Consider the following 22,579-nt stretch of genomic DNA (forward strand, 5'->3'; position numbering starts at 1 on the left):
AATTTGCTTGGGATTATTCTGTTGAATTACATTAACCCAACATAATTTCTTTTTCCAGTAATGATAGGCAATTCCCAGTTGCCTGTCATTTTTTATAAGCAGGATTTTCACTTTCTCAACAATACTACCAAAATTTGTCTTCCTCAAAGAATTGGCACATTATGTACAAACCATGCTTCTTTCTCCTTACAGTATATACACCATTCAGGGAAACAAAACTTTTATAAACATACAAGTCATTAAAGTAATTTTTCAAAGCAGAATGGAGAATTTTTTTTTGCCATTGCCACTTACCCACTGGACTCTGCAGATGTGATAGCAATCAGTGGAAGAATCTTCAGTGGAAGACTGGTGGGCCTTTGTAGGTTCTCAGATTCACTTTTCAAATCTGCTTGCTCCAGCTGTCTGAAGGCCAGTGGAGGAAGCTGGACATTACGACAGGAAAGTCTACGTACTAAGTAAGGCTCCATTCCTCGAAAAGGGTCTTCTCCCTCACTTCTTGAGTGCAGTGTTTCCTCAGATGCCTACAGGAGTCCAAAGAAATAGACTTGGTCAACAATTTTTCCCAATGTTTCTTATAGATTACTATCATAGTAATTTGATAGAAAGAAAAAAAGGAAATTGATTTTACTTAACATGTAAAAATCTAACCCTAAAGAGAAAGTAGAAAGAAATTTAGTTGAGAAACTTTAGATTTAAATGCAGAATAGTAGGCGAATGTTGAGATCCAAAAGTGGATTGCTTATAAAATCACTGGATATCTATAGGGATCTTGAAACTTGTGTACTGACAACTATGCTGATAGTCTATAAACCTATGGGCAAAACAAAATGCTTTTTCTATCTCTTATATGACATTTAGCAACAACTAAGCCCCAATGCTATAATAAAGAAAGAAGAAACATATAAATATGTATAATGAGGAAAAGAAAAGGGAGCAAGTAAGAAAATAAATGAGTATACACTTCAGTTCTTGGGAATTCTAGGGAACTACATGTTATATATCCATACCAGCAGCTATGAAGGAAAAGAAAAATGTATATGTATATATGTTTACACATATGTATATACACACAGAGATTCTAGGAGACAATTTATCATCAATCTAATTCTTTATGTATTTCCTCCAAAGAAAGATCAGAAAAGATACAAGAAAGGTGATAATCTGGCTGAATAATATGAAAATCAAGATTCACTATTCCAATAATTTCTGCATAAAATAGAAAAAGAAATAAAGGATAATAGAGAAACTATGCTGAATATACATTAGGTAAATAATTACTTAAATAATAGTACATGTGCAAATAGAAATTATATCTAAATTGATGGTAGATAGACATTTCAATAGCAAATAGTTAATTTTACACACACACACACACACACACACACACACACACACCCCTCTTAAATGGCCCAGTAAATAGAATACTGGATGTGGAGTCAGGAACTAGATTCAGATACTTAATAACTGTGTGATCCTAAGCCTGATATTAACCTTTCTTCATCAATTTCTTCATTTATAAAAATGATGATAATAATAATACCTCCTTCCCTAGTTGTTATGAGGATCAAGTGAGATTTTGCATGTGTGCATGTGTGTATACACAGATTGAGTGTGTATATATACCTTAGTGCATGTACACACATACATATATATCTATGTAAATATAAATTATTCTATATAATTATAATTATTATTATATAACTTGCTTTACAGTAACCTAATAAAGTAGATAGAGGAAGTCTTATTATACTTATTTTATACAGGAAGAAACTAAGTCCCAGAGTAGTAAGTCCCTGATCCCTCACATTAGCATCTGGGCTCACATATAGAACTCTCATTCCAAATGCAATGGTGCTCTTTTCACTCTGTTATGATGACTGAAAAAAGAAACAAAAATGCATAATAAGGGTCTCAAGAAATTGATAATCTAAGATAGGAAACAATACATGTTCACTTACCAATTCAATTCAATTTATACAGAACATATTATGCATCAAATGCTAAGCTAAGTACCATGTTCAGTATTGGGGAAATCCAGACAGAAAAGAAACTGTTCCTATTCTTTTGGGGGAGAAGGACAAAATATTTTACATACACACACACACACATTTACAAACACATATTTACACATGTGTGTATGTGTATAAAAAATAAATATAAAGACATTTCCAACAAAGGAGAATTATCTGAAGAAATATGGAAGATCTTATTATAGATCTGAATATAAACTCTAAAGGAAGTTTGGGCATTTGAACTAAGTCATTTAAAAATATGATTTTATGGGAAAGTGAAGGATGGGCATTCCAGGCATGGTTGGGGAAGAAAGATGGGAGGATGTAGTCATTGCAAAAGCTTGGCAACAAGAGGTGGAATATTATATGTGAGGAGTATGAAGGCCAGGTATTCTGGAATGCAACATGGAAAGTAATGGTCAATAAGAACAGAAAGTCAATGTGAAACCAGCTTATGAAAACGTTTAAAGGCCAGAGAAATTTATATATTGGAGGAACTGGGAATCCCTGTAGTTTCTTAGGCAGGTGGGTGATATGGTCACACATACATTTTAGGAATATGACAAGCAAATACACAGAAGACGTATTAGAACAGGTAAAAACTGGAGGCAGAGAGATATACTGGAGGCTATTAATGTAGCTCAGGCAAAAGATAATGAGCACTTGAGCTAGCATGATGACCCTGTAAAGATTTTTTTTTTTTAAAGAAGGATGAAGAGATGTTAAGATTTGGTATCTGATTGGATGGGAGAGATAAGGAAAAAGGAAGAACTGAATATGAGTCTGAGACTGATATCATGGGTGATTGGAAGGACCAAGGTAGCACAAGAGAAATTAAGAAGAAGGGAATGGGAAAGATAAGTAAATATAGCATAAAAGAATATGGGAAAATAACAGATAAAATAAAATTCTATTAGAAATAAAATGAAAGAGGGAATCACTTTCAGCTAGAAGTATAGGGAAAGCTTTGTGGAGGAAGTAGCTGAGATAGATGTGATTTCAACTGGAAGAATTATGAGAGGAAGGTTTTCCATATCTAATGGTTTGATATGTGGTGTAATCTGAGCAGAAGACTTAAAGGTAAGGAATTCTGGCATTTGTCTGGACAATGGTTTAGGTAGAGAATAGGACATAGGAGAATTAGAATAGTAAAATGAAGTGCTTTATTGGATTTTGCTGAATAGACAAGGGAGGTCCTTTGAAGTTGTTGGTGATGGTGATGGTTTTTATATATAGCATGACATGATCAGAGGTTTATCTTAGGATCTATAATCTAAAAGTGCATGTAAGGTCTACTAGACGTGAGATTGAACATGGAGAAACTAGTCTGCAGACCAAGTTAGGTGAAAATATTAATAGTTTCAGCTAGTGGATATGGTAAGGATATAAAATCTACTGTATGAATATAAATGACCCAACTTGGACATTGATAGGGTATTTGAGATGAAAACATGAATGATTCAGAGATAATTTTTCAGGTTTTACATTGGGTATCTGGGAGAATGGATGGTAGTACACAAATAGATAGTTTATTTCTTTTTCCAAATGGCTAATTTACTCATTTGTGATTTATGTGCTTGTGAAAGCTGAAAAGGTTCAACTACATTAGGCTAAAATCAATCCTGGAAGGAAAAATGAAGTGGGTTAGCCTTTGAGCACAGTATTGAAAATCACCAAATGGATGCCAGTTTCATTTGTATTAGATGGATGCAATTTCAATAGTTCAGAGCCAGCTTTTTGAATGAAAATGGATAAAATAGGTAATTTCCTAGATAGTGAGACTTGAAGGGAAATGGCAAATAATTTTTTATACCTACCATATTGATTGTATCTGCAATTCATTATATTAGCAGTGCATTTATTTGACTTTCAACCTTTGTCCTTAAATATATCAAATATCCCAAAGTTGTACTATGTTAACCTTTATTAGTTATTTACATGGTAGTAAAAAGTAATTTCTTGAAGATTTTCCTGAGAGAGAGAGAGAACAGGAAGTAAAGCTAGAAAGTAAGGCTAGAAAGCTATGTTTATAATATATTAAAATAAGGGAGTCTAAAAATTAAATGAGATACAGTTGAGTACAATGTGCTGAAAATTAGACTTGACATCAAATCTCATCTATGAATCATCCCTTTCATAATTATTGACTATATTATCTTACTTCTCTGAGCTACAGTTTCCCTCTCTGTAAGAAGTAAATAATTTGAGAATTAAATAGTACAGTTAAAAAAAAAAAAAAAGGAAAGAAAGGAAGGAAGAAAAAACAAAAAACAAAACATTGACTGGAATCTGAGGCCCGAGGTTCAAATCCTACCATTTATGCTTACTGCCTTTGTAAGTCATCTAATTTTCAATAGCGTCTATTTTCTCATTTACAAAGTGAGAAGCATTGACTAGATCTAGATTCCAGCTTCTTATACTCTGGGTTGCAACCCCATATGAAATCTTGTAATTGAATGTGGAGATCATGAAATTATGATTTCTTATCAGGAAATGTTTAATTTGTATGCCTATTTTATATATCTTATCTACCTGTGGTCATATAAAAATTTCTTGGGTGACAAGGAATCAAGATTTGAAAAAGTTTAAGAAGCCTTAGACTAGATCTTTTCATCTTTAGATGATGGTCCTATGTCCTAGTTCACAGGGATAAAGCTCTTAAAATGATTTGGACATTCATTGCAATCATCTTCAAGGAAACTATTATGGCCTGCATCCCATGGGAAGGACTCTTTCTTTGCCTTTGTGATTGTGCCTGAGTCCCAATGGAATCCTTGTGTTCTTCACATTTTACAAAAGTGTCACCTAAATTATTAAGATAGGACTGCTAAGAACAAATCCTACCTACTTCGAGGCCTTGCAGAACTTTGCCTATTAAGTTTTTTGTAACCTCTTCCCACAAAACATTCTCCTTTGGAAACGGTATTGAACACAAAGAAAGGACAATGCATTTGATACTAGAGGAAGAGGATTCAAATTCTTGCTCCATTATTTAGTTCCTTCCTTCCAACTTTAACCCTACTTTTCTTTATCATTTTAAAAATAAACATGGAATTGGACTGGTTGAGTATCAACACCCTTTCCAATTCTACATTAAATTTTCCTAAGGAACACATTTTAATGGTAGAATAGTAAGATTTGATATGGGTTACTAAGATTCTTAATGAATTTTTATTGTTCAGTTATGGCCAACTCTTCATGATCCTGTTTGGGATTTTCTTAGCAAAGGTAATGAAGAGATTTGTCATTTCCTTTTTCAGCACATTTTACAGATGAGGAAATTGAGGCAAACAGACTTAAGTGACTTGCCTAGTGTCACACAGATAGTAAATCTCTGAGGCAGCATTTGAACTCAGGAAAATGAATCTTATTGACTTCAGGTCTGATACTCTATCTACTGCGCCACTTCACTGCCCCTTAATGAATAATGAAATCCCTACTAATAAAGTATCTTTCTGACTGCTACAGAAAGAGAGAATCCAGGTAATATTATGTGAAGTGATGGGAATGGAATAACAGGAGAAAGCATACACTTAAAGTTATGCAATCTTGTTTTCTAGTTTAGAAAAATAGTCCAGTATTTGTCAATGGAAACTTATAACTCTTAGCCATACTTTAGAACATCAATACACCTTTGCATGTATCCAACTTGCATTTCACTTAGCTTATACTTTACTTTTCACGTGTTAATAAATACCGAATCATTATGGCAAAGCACCCAAAACAATAAAGCAAATTGGTAATGACATTTTAATAATTCTTATTTTCTATTTACAGGACATTCACCAAATGCATCTATTTAACTTCTTGTATAAGAATTAATTTTATTGAAATGTATAACACAAGTAAACTTAAAGATGTTCATATTCTAACATTTTCCATCGGCAGAAAGAGGATCACTGAGTCACAGAATCTCATTCAGAACTGGAAGAGACTTCAGACAATCAATTGTTTAATCAATAATCAGATATTTATAAAACACTCTCTTGAATTATTTTCCTCATTTACTTTTGTGATAGGTGCTGGCAATACTTAAAAAATTCCTGTTTTGAATGAGCTAACATTCCAATGAGGGAGACATTAAGTAGATACAGAATAAGACAATAAACACAAATACTCATCAATTGGAAAATGACTGAACAAATATGATTGTGATGGAAAACTATTGTGCTATAAGAAATGATGAACTTGATGATTTTGAATAAACATGGATATATTTGGATGAAATAATCAAGAGTAATTTTAAATAAGCAGAACTAAGAGAATTATTGTATACAAAAATAGCAATATTGTCTTAACAAGTTTGAGTGAATAAGTATTTTGACTACTATAATTACCCAAATTAACTACAAAGGACATATGAAGGATGATGCTCTCTGCATACAGAAAAAGAACCTATAAACAGAAATATGTAGAGAATACATTTACATGTGTATATATGTATATATACATATATACACATATTTGTGTCTAATGGTAGCCATCTCTAGAGTGGGAAAATGCAAAAAAAAAATTTACATGATAACTTCTATATTTAAATGGAAAAGGAAGTTGAATAGTTTTATAGTTTCATGAGCAATCATTTTCTTTAAAAATTGTATTATGCTATGAAAGTTCTTGTTTTATTAAATAAATAAAATACAAAAAATGAAAAATGAAAAAAATACACAGAACTTAAATACAGGATACCTCAAAAGTTTTAGTGCAATTTTAGCTTAAAAACTGCACTAAAACTTTTGGGCCACTCTATATAAAGCAGTTTGGGAGTCAAGGTACTAGCAGTTGGGGTAATCTAGTTCATCTTGGACCCTTTAAATCAAAAGGTAATCTAGTCTTCATTTAAAATTGAGTTCATTCAAATTTATAAAAATCTAAGTCATTCTCCAATTTATAAATAGTCAAATAATTTGAAAAGACAATTTTCAGATGATGAAATTAAAGCCATTTATAGTTATATGAAAAAATGCTCTTAATACAGTTTTACATTTACAGTTTCTGATGAAGGTCTCATTTCTAAAATATATAGAGAATTGACTTAAATTTATAAGAATTCAAACCATTCTTCTATTGATAAATGGTCAAAAGATATGAACAATTTCAGATAAAAAAAGATTTATGAAAAGGTGTTCTAAATCATTATTGATAAGAGAAATGAAAATTAAAATAACTCTGAGGTATCACTACACATCTCTCAGTTTGGTTAAAATAACAGGAAAAGATAATGATGAATTGAAGGGACATGGGAAAACTGGGACACAAATGCATTGTTGGTAAAGTGAAATGATCCAGCCATTCTGTAGAGTAATTTGGAACTATGTCCAAAAGGCTACAAAATTGCGCATATCCTCTGACCTAGTTGTGCCATTACTGGGTCTGAATCCCAAGGAAATCATAAAGGAGAGAAAAGGACTCATATGTACAGAAATGTTTGTAGTAGCTCTTTTTGTGGTAGCAAAGAATTGGAAAAGGAGTGGATGCTCATCAGTTGGGAAATAGCTGAACAAGCTGTGGTACATGAAGGCAATGAAATACTATTGTTCTATAAAAAATGATGAGCAACTCATTTTAAAAAGGCCTGGAAAGATTTACAGGAAATGATGCTAAGTAAAACAAGCCGAACCAGAAATACATTGTACACAATAACGGCAAGAATGTGAGATTATCAAATATGGAAGGTTTGGTTCTTCTCACTAGTGCAGTGAATCAAAGCAATTCCAATAGACTTTGGACAGAAAATTCCATGTGCATCCAGAAAAAAGATTTAAGGAGAATGAATGTATATCAACATATGTTATGTTTAACTTTTTTTTTAATCATTCCCATGTTTTTTCCCTTTTGTTCTGCTTTTTCTCTCCCTACATTATTCATAAAGCAATGTGTATTAAAAATAAGTAAACCTTACTACAATAAATGAGGACATAGCTGTTCCCAAGATAGCTCTTTTCACTTTGGGGAAACTCTTGTTGGAAGGAATTTTCTTTACATTTAGCCAAAACCTTTCTTGTGCAACTTCTACCCACTTTTGAGGTGGCCTTCTGAGGTCAAGCAGACCATACCTAATGCTTCTTCCATATAGCTATTTGTAAAAAAAAATATTACTTAAAAATTATTTACCAGGATTCTCTTCTCATTTCCCCTGCTCTAGCTTGAACATGTTCAATTCTTTCAAATCATCTCCATTTTGCATGGATCTGAACCTTCTCATCAGTCTGGTTTTTCAATTCTGTATGTCCTCAGATTTGTCTTTACTCTTCCTGCAATCATGAGAGTTTATTACTGATCATTATTAAAAATGTCAATAACATGACATTCTACTGGAAAAGCTTTTGATCTGTAATCTGGAGGAGCTTATGTTCTATAATCTAAGATACCTCTAGATGGGACAATAGTTAGAATGTTAAACATGGAGTCAGGAAGATTCAAACCTGGCTTCATACATTTTACTAGCTGAGACCAAGGATGAATTATTTAATATTTCTTGGTCTCAGTTTCTTCATTTGTAAAATGGAGTTAGCAATAGCACCTATTTCCCACATTTGAAAGGATAAAATAGTATATTCATGAAATGCTTTGCAAAACGTTATAAAAAGGCTACTATAGTATTAACTATACAATATAGAATGTATTTTCTATGAATATGGTCACTTGTCTGTTGAATATGCAAGTTCACTATTCACATGGCTTCTGTGATCCCTGGGAAATCACCGTCCTAGCAAATTTCCAAATATGCATCATAAATAAATTACAAAATTGTGTTAGTGAAATGAATGTGAATCTATTAAAGGGGAATGAATGAAATTGACCTTGATAAATTAGCCTTTTTAGTTATGTAAATGACTGACAGGAAAAAAAAATCAATATAATATATTTTAATACCTCAAAACAAACTCACCTATTTGAATGGCATATGAAAGGAAACTGATTTCACAGTAATGAGCAGGGGGATACTTAGAAGGAGGGTTTTGTGAAAAGGAAACATGCTGTAATCGGCAAGGAATTGGGATTATACTCCAGCACCCTGGATTTTAGACCTGGAAAGTAATTTCCCCTCTCTCTGCACTTTAGATTTTTCATGCGTTGGAAGAATGTTGGATTAGATGATCTTTCAAGTCCCTTTTAGGATTGAGAATGCATACCAAAATACAATTATTTTCACTTTCTTTTGCTTCCTTAACATCATTTAACCCATACCAAGTGATTCTTTATGCATTTATACTTTCCTTCCAACTAGAGAGAAAGATATTTTATGGCTTCCATCTGTGCATAATAATTGGAACAAAACAAAAAAGATAGATCATTATTTTAAGAAAAAGCTTTTGGGGATGGAGAGGGATTTCTATCGAAGAATTAGTAAAGGTGGAGTAAAATCATACAGTAGAGAAAAAATAAACTTTTAATGGATTTGAGGCTGCCTGGTAGCACAGAGTATAAGACTCTGAACTTGGCAACAGGAGGATTTGACTTCAAATGCTTTAGAGATTTCCTAGCTCTATGACCATGAACAAATTAATGAACTTTATTTTTTTTCTAATATAAAACAGAGATAATAACAGTATCTATATTCCGGGAGTATTATAAGAATCAAATAAGAAAATAGGTGTTAGCATTTTCAGAAATGAGTAGGATCTTTTGAATAAGAAAGTAAAAAGAAACAGGTAAATTTATTTGAGCAAAATTCAAAGGAACTGTATGTGTAATGGGCTGAGGCTCAAGTTGATGCACTGAGGTCCCAAGCACATGAGGCTAAATAGTAATTGGACCATACTCTATTGATATATAAGCTTGGAGAAAGAATGGCCCTGCCCACTCTCTGTGCAAGTCCTGATGTGTTGTATAGGAAATGACGATTTTGGTGGGTGGAGGCAGGGGAGTGGAAAAGGAAGGGGAAGGAGAGACTGCTTGCATTCCCATTGCAACAGCTTTTCAGCTCAGATCCCCCTCTGTTAGCTGGTTTCCTGTTGCAGCTGCCCATGTTGCTATCACAATCTTTCTTGCCCATATTGCTATCGCAATCCTTTTTCACCTCTTCACTTCAATAAAGATTGAAGATTTTTCCCTTAACCTGAATTCCTGACTCCGGCTGATTTTAAATATGCGGTCATTACATGTATGCTGCTGTAGTAGTAACATTCTAATGGGGGAGAAGAAAGGAGTGTTCTTTCACAACCTCCTCAAAGGGTATAGAGGAAATTCAATAAGACAGAATATCTTTGGGTGGATTCATTCTGTTCTGAGGGTTTTAAGATGGAAGAGAATGGAGGATGAAATAAATCTACTAGTGAAGAAAGAGGAAAGAAGGGGACAGAATTTTTTTCTCACATCTAAGGAGCTTGAGAAGAAAAGTATACATATACAGATGAAGGAATGGAGGAATGGGCAAATCTGTTAGCTGAAAGCAAAGAAAGGTTGAAAACACAGGTACACGTGCATGCGCGCACACACACACACACAATCTGGTGTAGGAATACAACAAATCTAACACAGGGAAATAAATAGTAGTTGGGAGAATTGGGGGGCTGATTAACAGGGAGAGTAAAATTAGGGATGAAATACTCAATAATAAAACAAATTTCCTGATACCAAAGATGAATTAAAAAAGAAAGTAAAAAGAAAATAAATGACCTAGCACCTAAAAGGGGGTAATTCAATATAATGTTAATGTGCTATTAGAAATGAAAATAAAGATGATATCAGAGTATCTTAGTCTGTCCATAAAATGATGCAGATTGAAGTAAACAGAACCAGGAGAACAATGCACTCAAGGTCAATAATATTGTGAAGAAAAACCACTTAAAACAATGTTATGACCAGCCATGTGTCCAGACATAATAAAGAATATTACCCACCTCCTGATAGCGATAAGCTATATGCAATGTATGGAAAGAGACACACATTTCTGGACATGGCCACTATGTACATTTGTTTTCTTTTTAAATTTTCTTCCTCTTGGTAATTAACGGAGGAGAGTAAGATATCAAGAACAAAAAGGACTACTAAAACATACTTTTAAATATAAATTCACAGAAGAGAACAGGAGATTTAAAAGAAGTACAGACAAGGATCACTATTTCAAAAATAATGAGAAACATTTCTTAAAACCAAGTAGAAAGAAATATACTTTTTCTGATGTTAAAGTTAAAAATAAAATATTTTAAAAGACAATTTTCGAATCATTAAAAGCACTGCATATTTTCTTAAAGGCACAATCGAGCCCATCTTCTTGTTCAATTCTAGGGTAATGTCAATATTCCAACAAAAGGAATATCTATTGAAGCCATACTGATGTTTCAGAAACATTTAACAACTAATAATAATCATAGCAAAGCAGGCGATAGAGAATGACCTTAGCAAGAAGACATAATGAAACAAGATTTGGCCCTTCCAGGATTTTGGCTATGTATGTTTACACAGGACACTATATTATTGTGACTTGTTGAAGCACATTGTCCTATGTTAAAGTAATCTAGGGCAATAGAAATAGTATAGTTTCTTTAGTCAGAAGTTCAAATGATAGCTCTATCACTTAAACTATCTAGGTATTTAACTTCTGTGTCTCAGTTTCCTCAATTACAAGTGAGGAGATTGAACTACATGATCCATAATGTCCCTTTCAGTTCTAAACCTCTGAATCTTGTGATATTCACTGGCAGTTTTTGGAAAATGCATTTATCCTTTCTATAGTACATAGAGAGAACTATAGTAATACTTAATAAGTTTTGATTTGGGTACCTTAGTGATTCAAAAGTTAAGTTGCACATTTTTAATGACACAGTTGTTATCTGGAAAATTATTCCATGTGTATTTAAGTAATAATTGAGAGTATAGTTCAATAATGAATTACAGAATCAGAGTTGGAAAGGTCCTTCACAATCAGCTAGTTCATCCATTCAATACCAATTCATCAATTCCCTCTATTGCATCTACCCCAAATACTCATTTTCAGCTTGAACACTTCCTACTGAGAAATGTTCATTACTTCATGGTACAAGATATTCTAGTCCAGACAGCTATGGCTGTTAGGAATTTCTTCCTCAGTCTAACTCCTACCTCATAATCCCAGTTCTTATGTTCTGAAGGAATATGGAATAAATCAACCCCTTTTTACATCTTGCAGTGTTTTAGATAGTTGGAGATGATGATTAAACCCTTTTTATCTTTAGATTACTCATCCTTTCATCCAGATAGGTGACCCAGTATATAAAGTATTTAACTTAGAGTCAGGAAATCATAAATTCAAATCCTTCTTCAAACTATTTTAGAATCACAAACCTGGAAATAACTATAAACAAGAATATAGCTTGAGATATGATACTCTAAAAGGCAAAATAAATAAGCGTACAATCAAGAACAATGACCTATACATATAATTATTTTTAACATGATCTTAAGCACATAAATATAATATCTATGGCAAGGGAAAGGTCTCATGCCTCTATATTCAGTACTGATCAGACCATATCTAGATTGTTCATTTGCTTCTGAATGCCAAATTTTTGGAAAGAAATCTAGAATTTGTAATGTGTCCAGAGGAAGACAGGATGGCAAAATAATAATGTTTCTGTGCATATATATATATATACTCTGTATTTCATATTTATTTGTTTTAGATCATATTAATATTTATTATAATAACAACAGCTATTTTTTTGTTCTTCACTCAAAACAACCCTTGGAGGAAAGTTATATTATTATATATATATATAATATATATAGTATATATATATATATATATATACATACTTTGCCACCAACCAGCTTCATTATTTGTTTTGTCTTTAGGAACTATGTCATATTAATGAGTCATTAGAGTTTGAAGTCAATCAGTACCTTTAGGTATCAAGTCATAATTTCTGTAAGATTCAATTTGCTCATTTGCGTAACAGAAATAATAATACTAATGTAGAGTTGTTATATTTTGGAGATAGAGAATTATTCCATGTGTATTGAAGAGGTATTTGAAAATATAGCTCAAGATAGAGAATTATTAAATCAGAATTAGATAACAATACTCAAATAAGGTTGGCAGAAATATAAAATTTGATAATATTTCTATCATATTTTATAAAATCGAAAGTAAGATTCAGATGTTAATTCCCTTTCTCTTGCAATTCGAGTTTCCAACCAAGGACTTAAAAATAGAAAAATAGCTAACAATTACTGTCACTGGAACTGGGCAGCAGTTATCAGGTTTGATAGGTCTCAGCAGACTTCCCGTTACATCTTGGCTTTACTTTCCATAAGATAACCTTTCTTCTAATTGGCATGTCAGATCTCTCTGTGGCTACTTCTGCATTCTTCAACAGGAAATCAAGAAACATCATGATGTATAGTCCCTTTTTGAGAACTGCAAAATATTTCTTTGAATCTAATGTCATTGATTGATTTTCTTTATCATTTCATAAAATAGGTGATATAGGTCCAGATCCAAGCTCTATGAAAATAACATCATAACTGTTTTCAAGCTTCAGTAGTTTGACTTTCTCTTGTTTTTCTTCTGAATCACATTCTTCCACCTGCCATCCTCTTTACATAGGTGGTGACAATCTTTATTATCTTCAGAAATTTCTCCTGTTTGACTTCTTTCTTGAGTCATTTCTTCTATCCTCTAAAGCCCAGCTTCTTAAATTATGGTTCACAATCTATAGAGGATCTTGTAATTGAATTGTAGGGGCCATGAAGTTATTATTTGTTACTAGTAAATTTTGGTTTATATACCTATTTTATCTTCCTATATATCTGGGGTCATGTAAAAATATTTCAGGCAAAAAGTAGTCACAAGTGGAAAAAATCTCTATCCTTTCTTAATCCTTTATCTTTTTCTAAAATATAGGAATTTGCAGAGATGGACTTCCTGACCATTTGTTTCTTACAGGGACAACAATTTAAAGTATATGCAAATATCAAAATAATAATATTTTTACATTTCTTTAATGTAAATTTAAAGCTATGAAAGTATCCAATCTTCTACTTCTAAATGATTCAGTAAACTTTCAGTTTGCCTTATCTGTTTACTGACAGTGGGCAACAAATGAAGGGATTTATTAGTATTGTGTTATTATTATTTGCTAATCAGCTTCTTAAATTAATTTTTTCTTCTTATCTCTCAGTGATAATAAAATGAAGTGTACACATTATTAGCATTTTATTTCCAAATAATATATAAACATTCCACAAACCTTTGGGGTATAGCTTACAAATTAAAGAATAATGGAATTTATCTTAAGGCGCTTTAATATTGAAACAGGGAATTTTATTAACACAGTCAATAGATAATTTGTATATTGTGTTACAAAGGACACTGCAACAAAATGAATTTATCATAAAAATGAAAAACATTACCTCAGATTTAATGTCTAGTTAATGTCTAGTAACTCTCAAAATGCTGCATAATTTAATGCAAATATAATTTCAGAACAGGAAAAAACTTTAAAAGTGATTCAAAGAGATCCAAATCACAAGTGTTTCCAAAGCCATGGAGACAATTCCATCATTGAAACATTTAACAATTTTCAAAAGGGAATAGAGGACTTTATCATTTATGTACACTACACTATTTGTTTCCCTTAATCAGAATGGCTTTCTTAAGCCTTATGGTTCAATTAACCTGCTCAGAACTTTGGAGTTCAACCAAGCTCCAATTTATGTACAAAGATCAAGGAAATAGAAGAAAGATGATAACATTGATGGTGTCCAGAAGAATTACAGTTGGGGGGGATAGTCAAAACTGTTTCATTGGTCTGATGAAAAAGAACACATAATATTGTTATTTTCCTTTACAAAATGAATATTACACAGTATAATAATACATTCACAAAGAAGTACTCTTATTTACCCCCGGCTTTGGGACTTTGTACTTTGAAGTCTATCACTATAGTATGTGAATACTTTATTTTGGGAACTACTTTACAAAGACCAGAGAGAATCCAGTACTTTATACTGTATCATTAATTTGAGGCTAAGTAGGGGAAGGTTGTGTGCCTTTTACTTATGCATAACTAGAATTATGACTGACATTTCTTTGTCCTATGTTCTTCATTCTGCTTGGTTTTGAGTGAAGAAATGAAAGTCTTTTCCTTGTGAGTTTAAGTCAAGGAAACCACTTTTCTCACATATAACCTGGATAAACATGGAGTCATACATGCACTGAATATATGAATTTAGGTTGTAATAATAATTAAAAAGAAACTATTCTTAGGAATTTGTAGATTGGGTCCAGACAGAACAGAGTTGAGGAGTAATACTTAAATTAATTATTATTTTATTTTAGGCTATAAACAAATTGGGTAAATGAAACAAAAAGTTTTAAGGTGTTTTTCAATCTAGGATCAATGGAACTATGAAAATGAGGGATGCAGAATAGGTAAGTTGGTGCTGAGAGTAAGAGGGATGGGATATGGAAGCAGCATATTTTTGAAATAGTAAAGAAGTAAACAGAAAGAGGGTGTTCAAAGATCAGCGAAAGGTTGAACTAATTATAGAATGTTAGAGTAATGGAAAATTAACATTTTATAAGAAATGATAAATGTGGTAAACTGAAGAAAAGCTGAATTAACCAAGAGAATAATTCCTAGGATAACCAAAATAATGTAAAAGGAAAAGGACACAGAAAGACTTCCTAGCCCTTTGCTCCATCCAATTCAATAAACATAGTAGAAGTGACCAATCTTCACTTCAGAGGAATGATGATGAAGGATACTTTCCACATTTCCTCTGAGACATAATGGACAATTAGTAGGGAATAAAGTATATCTTTTCAGATGTGACCAATGTGCTGACTAGTTCTTCCTGCTTATATTTATTTGTTATAAATGAGAATTCTACTGGAGATGGGATAGAGCTGGGATTCATTAGGAGCTGACAATGATATACATGTAGAGCAGAGAATCAATAAAACTTTGAAATGGACAATGACCTTTTTAAATGAATACTCACCTAGGTATTTGAAATATCTTAATTACCCTGCCTGAAAATATTCACTTATCCAAAATGATACAATTTTACAAATTAAAGCCATTTTTTAAATTGTTAAATAAATTTAAAGTATTTCTAAAATACAGGGCCACAGCATTTTATATCTCTCATACTTACACTCACCATTTTCTTTCTCTCTCTCTCTCTCTCTCTCTCTCTCTCTCTCTCTCTCTCTCTCTCTTTTCTCTCTCTCTCTGTCTCTCTCCTCTGGTTCCTCCTTCATTCCTTTTTCCTTCCCTCCCTCCCTCTGTCTTTTCATTTTCTTTTCTTCTCCCTCTTTTTCCTTTCTTACCCTCCTCTCAAAGTGTTGGAAATAGGTAATAAAAAAAAAAAAAAAAAAAAACCTTTAAAAAGAAGTTCCTCCTGTATTCTGATAGAAGTGGAATTCTTCAACAAAGAGAATATCTAATTCAGTTCCAATTGATCAATGATGGACAGAAGCAGCTACACCCAAAGAAAGAACACTGGGAAATTAATGCAAACTGCTTGCATTTTTGTTTTTCTTCCCGAGTTATTTTTACCTTCTGAATCCAATTCTTCCTGTGCAATAAGAGAACTATTGGGTTCTACACACATATATTGTATGTAGGATATACTGTGACATATTTAACATGTATAGGACTGCTTGCCATCTGGGGGAGGGGGTGGAGGGAGGGAGAGGAAAAGTCGGTACAGAAGTGAGTGCAAGGGATAATGTAAAAAATTACACAGGCATGGGTTCTGTCAATAAAAAGTTATAATTATTATTATTTTTTTTAAGATGTCCTTCCTTAAAATAGTGGGTAGTAAGCAAAGTAGGAGCAAAGGAGAGGCTGGGGGAAAGTAGGTCAAGTGGGTGATACATCAAAGACAGTCTTCCCTACTTCACCATTTTGCCTAAAGTTGGTCATGAAAATGAGGTTATGCTATCTGATTCTACACCCCATGGGAATGTTATGAAGATTGATTAAAAACAAATCTATAAATTGTTTTAGAATTCTTCTGAGATAGTTCTTGTGCATATAATGGTGCTGGTGTTATTATCCATATAATATAATATACTAAGTTTGTGCTGCACTCTTCCATGATAGGAATCCCTCCATTATTCATTATCTGTATGATAGAAATGATGATTCATAGATTTAATCCTATTGCTAAGTGGACACTAACCTTTATACAATTAGTAACTTATTCTCTTTTGTTCCTACAGCTAAATAAGGAGAAGAAAATTCTATCCCTTGTAAATAGTGTTCAACAAAAAAATCAATTACCATAGCCTCATTGTGCAAAGTGACAATTGCCCAGAATTTCATAAGCTATTGCTTTTCAGAGCTAGTCTACACCCCTTTAGAATTGCATTCCAAAGATATTCATCCTTGGTTCTCAAGATATGGGGCTTTAGGTTTTTCTTTTTTTCAAGGTCAGATAGCAATTTTTGCTTTCTTTCTCTGAGTCCCAGAATATTCAAATTGTCAAGGCTTTGCCATAAAAGGGGACAACACATTTCTGCAAAAGAAATGCAAACAAGGACTGAGAATAGTGGGCTTTTCTTTTTCATCATTGTAATTCCTGAGTAATCTTTTCTAGAGTAGTTACAGGACTATTTTTCATGCCACCAGCCCCAACAATGCAAATTGAAACCAGTGGTTTGATTTGTTGTGCTGAGTTTGGTTGAAGGATAGAATAACAAATCACCCCAAAGCTCAAGGCAACAGGGATATTACAAGTTAGATTACAATATTCAGGAAGGAGAATGTACTCTCACCACATCAGGATAGTTAACTCTTTCTTAGCAGAGATATAGCAACAAAGAAGTCAAAATGAGGACATAACATGGATAAAAATTGCGTCTCAAATTGTGTTCACATGTTGGGAAAAATGACTCATTCATTTAAAAATCAGTCAAGATAATTATTTGATGATGCTTTTGGGAGCAGAGGAGATGTTTGGTCTAATTTTTAAAATCTTTTACCCTGTTTTGTGGATTACATGTTAACATATTAACAATCTAGACAAGTAAATATACTCAGCTATACTATATCAGTTATAGGGTTCAAAATATTCTGATTCCATTTCATTTGTCTATATGGATTGTAAGAAGCTGAGTGTGAATTCAAATAGCTGGTTTATAAGAAAGTTCTCTAATTTTTCCCACCACTAATCAATATGATCATAAAACATATTTCCTTCTATATTTTTTTCTGAAGGCTTGATGCATATACACATACATTTCACCATCTATTTTATTTCACTGGTTGTAAGGTACTGAATATAACACCTTTTGGTGCTGAAGAGATAAGCTTTAAGGTAAACCAAAGTAGTAATCTCAAGTCTAGGGGTAGATACTGCACCCAGTTTTCTCTTTTAAAAAGAAGAAAGTTCAGAGGCAGCTAGATAGTCTAGTGGATAAAGCACTGACCCTGAAGAAAGGAGGCCATGAGTTCAAATCTAGTCTCAGATATCTGCCACTTATTAGCTGTGTGGCTCTGGACAAATCACTTTATCTCGATTACCTTGACAAAAAAAATATTATTGATTTTAAAGTCAATATAAAGAGAGGAAGGCACTGGAAACATTATTCCAGTGGGCAGAGTCCTTGGGATGCCAAGCATGGTGTTGGCATGTTTGGACCCTCTGCAAAGAGAGGGTTTTAGTTTGGCTCTTTTATAATAGCAGGTTTTGGTTACAAGCTGAAGAGAGCTCCTTGCTGGGTTTCAGCTAGGGTTAGAATTTGAATTGAATTCAATGGATTTCAGGACTGAGCCAACCCCACTCAGATAACAAAGATGAAACTGTTTGTGCTTGGGGTGGAGTGCCCTCACTGAGGCAGAGTCAAAGGAGGTTTTTCTCTTTTAAGTATTTTCAGTTTGGGGGTTCCCTCTTCAAATGGACCTGAGCTTAAAATTGGAATCTTCTAATGATTATCCATTCTATTTTGAACAAAACTTTAAATTATTGGGGACATAGTTTATCTAAAACACACACACACATTATATATGTATATATTTGTAAAATGAAGAATTTTATGATTAAAGTGTTTTTTTCCCCAGTTCTAAATCATGTGATTGTAATACATAAAAGCATTCATTATCTCTCTATTCTTCTAGAACCAAGTTTTAGACATGATATAAATAAACTAAATAGCTTTTTTTTTTTCATTCTCTACCTTAAACTTAGTTTTAAAGGTATATAACAATAGACAGTACTTTAATGTGCCAATTTAAAACAATGCCTAGAGTGGAAAAATTATGAGAAACATTTTGATATGGTGAAATATATGCAAGATTTGTACTGAGATTCAAAATCTCATTTACATTATTTACAAATTATGTGATCTTGGGTAAATAATTTGATCTCTTATTAGCTCAATCTCCCCATCTATAAAGTGAGGACAATACTTGAATTAAATACTCCACCAAGCTACATCATGTGCATGAAGAAAAGTCCCTTTTTAGTTTTGATGTATGCTTATTTGTTATAAATGAGAATTCTACTGGAGCTGACAATGATATAAATGTAGAGTAGAAAATCAATAAAACTTTAAGATGAACAATGAATTAGAACAGTTGGGTTTGCCATAGGTTTAGGTCATCTTAGTTAATTATAATGTAAATAATTGAGAAATCCTAAACCCCAGAAATTTTTGGTGGTTATTGGACAAGTAACTACACCTGGCTTATGTTCTAATTTATCAGAGAAGGACAATGTGGAGACTTCTAAACTATATATCATAATATAAAGTTCTTTGGCAGAAGAAATAAAGTCCCTGAACCAGAAAGAAGAATTCAAAGGAAAGATTAACTAACCAGGAGGCCTCTGCTTTGCATACTCAAGAGGCTTGTACTAATCTCATTCTGGTTGGGACATAAGAGGTCCCAGCAGCCAAGATTTTAAGGAAAGAGGCTTTTTGCTAGCCTAAAAAAAGAGTAGGAGAAAGCCTCTGAGGTTTACTTAAGCTGAAAGAGCTCTTTCTTTAAGAGATGGGCAATGATTTTAACCAGAAATTCAAACTACATGTCCAACCAAGCAGCATCTAGGGATGACTAGCAGTGTCTGGAAGACATAAGAGTCAAGTAAATTCAGTGAAATAGAAACATATATTTAATAATGACTTCTGAGACTGGTGGAGTGCATTCCTAGAGATGTTGTTCTAGTGGTAGAGAATTAATGTGAGAATCTCCGCTTTGGTAGGAGGCGAAGGTCCAATGTGAAAAGAATTCATGAACCCGAAAAGTTTGAATGGCAAAAGGGGAATTTATTGACACTGAGAAGTCAGCTAGGAAGACAGACTTCTGAGAGGCAAGGGGTCCTGGCAGAGAAATAACAGGTTATCACTGAGAAGAAGGCCTCTTCACAGTGGGCAGGAGTCCTAGTAGGCAGCTATGCCAAGAGAAGAGGTCCTTGGCAAAGTATACTCCTCCTTCAGACTTCTGCAAGGATTTGGCGTTTAGAATTGTTCTTTATAACAGTCTGAGATTAAGGCTTCCAGTTGAAAAGAGAATCAATGCCCCCAGGCCTTGATACTTATCTTGAAGTTTCAACTACTCAATATCAGGCCCAGATCTCCAATTGAATGAAATTATTTTGAATGCCTTTTTTTTTTTTTTCAAAGTCTGGAATTTCCTGAAGATCCAGGCCTACCCCAAAAGATCAATGGGGGAGTTGTTTGCCCAAGATCTTCAACTGAATGACAAAGCTTAACTTGTCTGGGGAGATATGCTTTTCCAGAGAACCTGAGACTCCAAATCTTCCTTCTTTTAAAGAGGACAGTTTCAGAATGATTATTTTGCAGATTAAAGGGGACACATTTTCACCCCTGTTACTCGGAGAAGTAGCATGATGACATTGCTATTAGACATCTGAGGCCCTGCAACACCTGAGATTGGACTGACCTCTCCTCCTATATGCTCTAATCACAAATAACTATGTTTATACCCATCTCCTCACACACAATAAATCAATGTGCTCCTTATGTATTTCTCTATATGTATTCACTTAGCACTAACGTTACATGTATTTGTAAATAAGGGTGGTTCATCCTTATAGGGGGAAAACATTACTTATTCTACCTCTTAATTAAATACCTTTGCTTTCAACTAATTTATCCTTTCACTATTAAAAGAAAATAATTCAGCTGGGGCTTGCAAATTACATTTTATTGAATGTAGATTCACAGAGTACTTTGAACCTGGGATAACTGCCCAATAGGACCTATACTTTGAATTGGAGGAGTAGGTAGAATGAGTTATGAAACAATACATGTATCAAAATTGATAATGTAAATGATAATTCTCATTTATATAGAATTTTTATGTTTTGCAAAATTACATGCATTTTCTCATTGATTTTTACACAATCCCATGAGATAAGTAATATTATGCCCATTTTACAGATAAGGAGATTGAGGTTCAAAGAAACTAAATAAGACAGAATTAAGCTTAGGTATCTCCTGACTCCAAGCCCAGCATGCTTTCCATTACAGGATTCTGTTTCTCATAAGACATGAAAATGTTTTTTTCTTGTTCATTCATTTAGTCATGTCTGACTCTTTGTGACCCCATGGACCACAGCATGCCAGCCCCTTCTACCCTCCACAACTTTCTAAAGTCTGTCCAAGCTCTTGTTCATTTGTTCCATGACATTATCTATTCATCTCATTCTCTGCCATCACCTTCTCCTTTTGCTTTCAATCTTTCCCAATATCCTAATATCTCTTCCAATGAGTTCTGTTTTATTATGTGGGCAATCTATTTAAACTTCAGCTATAGTATATATATAGCTTATAGTATAAGCTTTCAAACAGTAATCTAAATCAATTTCCTTAATTATTGATTGATTTGATCTCTTGCTTTCTAAGGGATTCTCCGAAGCCTTCTCCAGTACAACTCAAAAGTCTTGCTCAGCTTTCCTCATAGAACAACTCTTGCTGCCATATATTGCTACTGAAAAAAAAAAAAATCCAACTTTGAATATATAGACCTTTGTTAGGAAGGTGATGTCTCTGTTTTTTAGTATGCTGGACAAATTTGCCATTGTTTTCCTTCCAAGAATCTTCTAATTTCAGGGCTGCAGTCACTGACTGCAGTGATCTTTGAGCCCACCTGCTTCCAGTTCTTCTCCCTTTCTCTGCTAGGAAGTGATAGGATCAATTGCCAAGATCTTAGTGTTTTTTGTTTGTTTTCGTTTGTTTGTTTATTTTTGTTTTTTTATGTTAAATTCCAAATCAGCTTTCCCATTCCTCTCTTTCACCCTCATAAAGAGGCTTCTTAATTCTTCTTCACTTCCAGCCATCAGTATAGTATTGTCTGCACATCTGAGGTTGCTGATTATTTCTCCTAGCAACCTTAATTTTCGGCTTTTGATTTGTCCAGCTTGGCATTTTGTGTGATGTATTCTGCATATAAATTAAATAAATAATCTTTTGATGTCATATCTTTTATCATTTTAATACTATCCAAAGGGAGTTATTGACAAAAATATTGAAGTGGTTTGCCATTTCTTTCTCAAATGGATCACTTTTCGTCTGAACTCTCTACTGTGATCTGTCCATCTTGGGTAACCCTGATTAGGGTTCCTTACTTCACTGAGCTATGCAAGCCTTCCACCATGACAAG

At 33.3% G+C, this 22,579-nt stretch overlaps 1 protein-coding gene across 1 annotated transcript in view; it reads right to left on the minus strand.

Moving 5' to 3' along the window:
• Positions 1–276: 276 nt before the first annotated feature.
• The window catches only part of LOC127557756 (cAMP-specific 3',5'-cyclic phosphodiesterase 4D-like), a 253,889-nt gene continuing 231,586 nt past the window's right edge, over positions 277–22,579 (minus strand). The window contains exon 2 of the mRNA XM_051991052.1: positions 277–524. Within this exon, the coding sequence (XP_051847012.1) occupies positions 291–524 (234 nt within the window). The 3' untranslated portion in view covers positions 277–290. The remainder of the gene's footprint in view (positions 525–22,579) is intronic.

Source organism: Antechinus flavipes, chromosome 1, assembly GCF_016432865.1.
Source record: "Antechinus flavipes isolate AdamAnt ecotype Samford, QLD, Australia chromosome 1, AdamAnt_v2, whole genome shotgun sequence".
In the NCBI taxonomy this organism is placed as follows: Eukaryota; Metazoa; Chordata; class Mammalia; order Dasyuromorphia; family Dasyuridae; genus Antechinus; species Antechinus flavipes.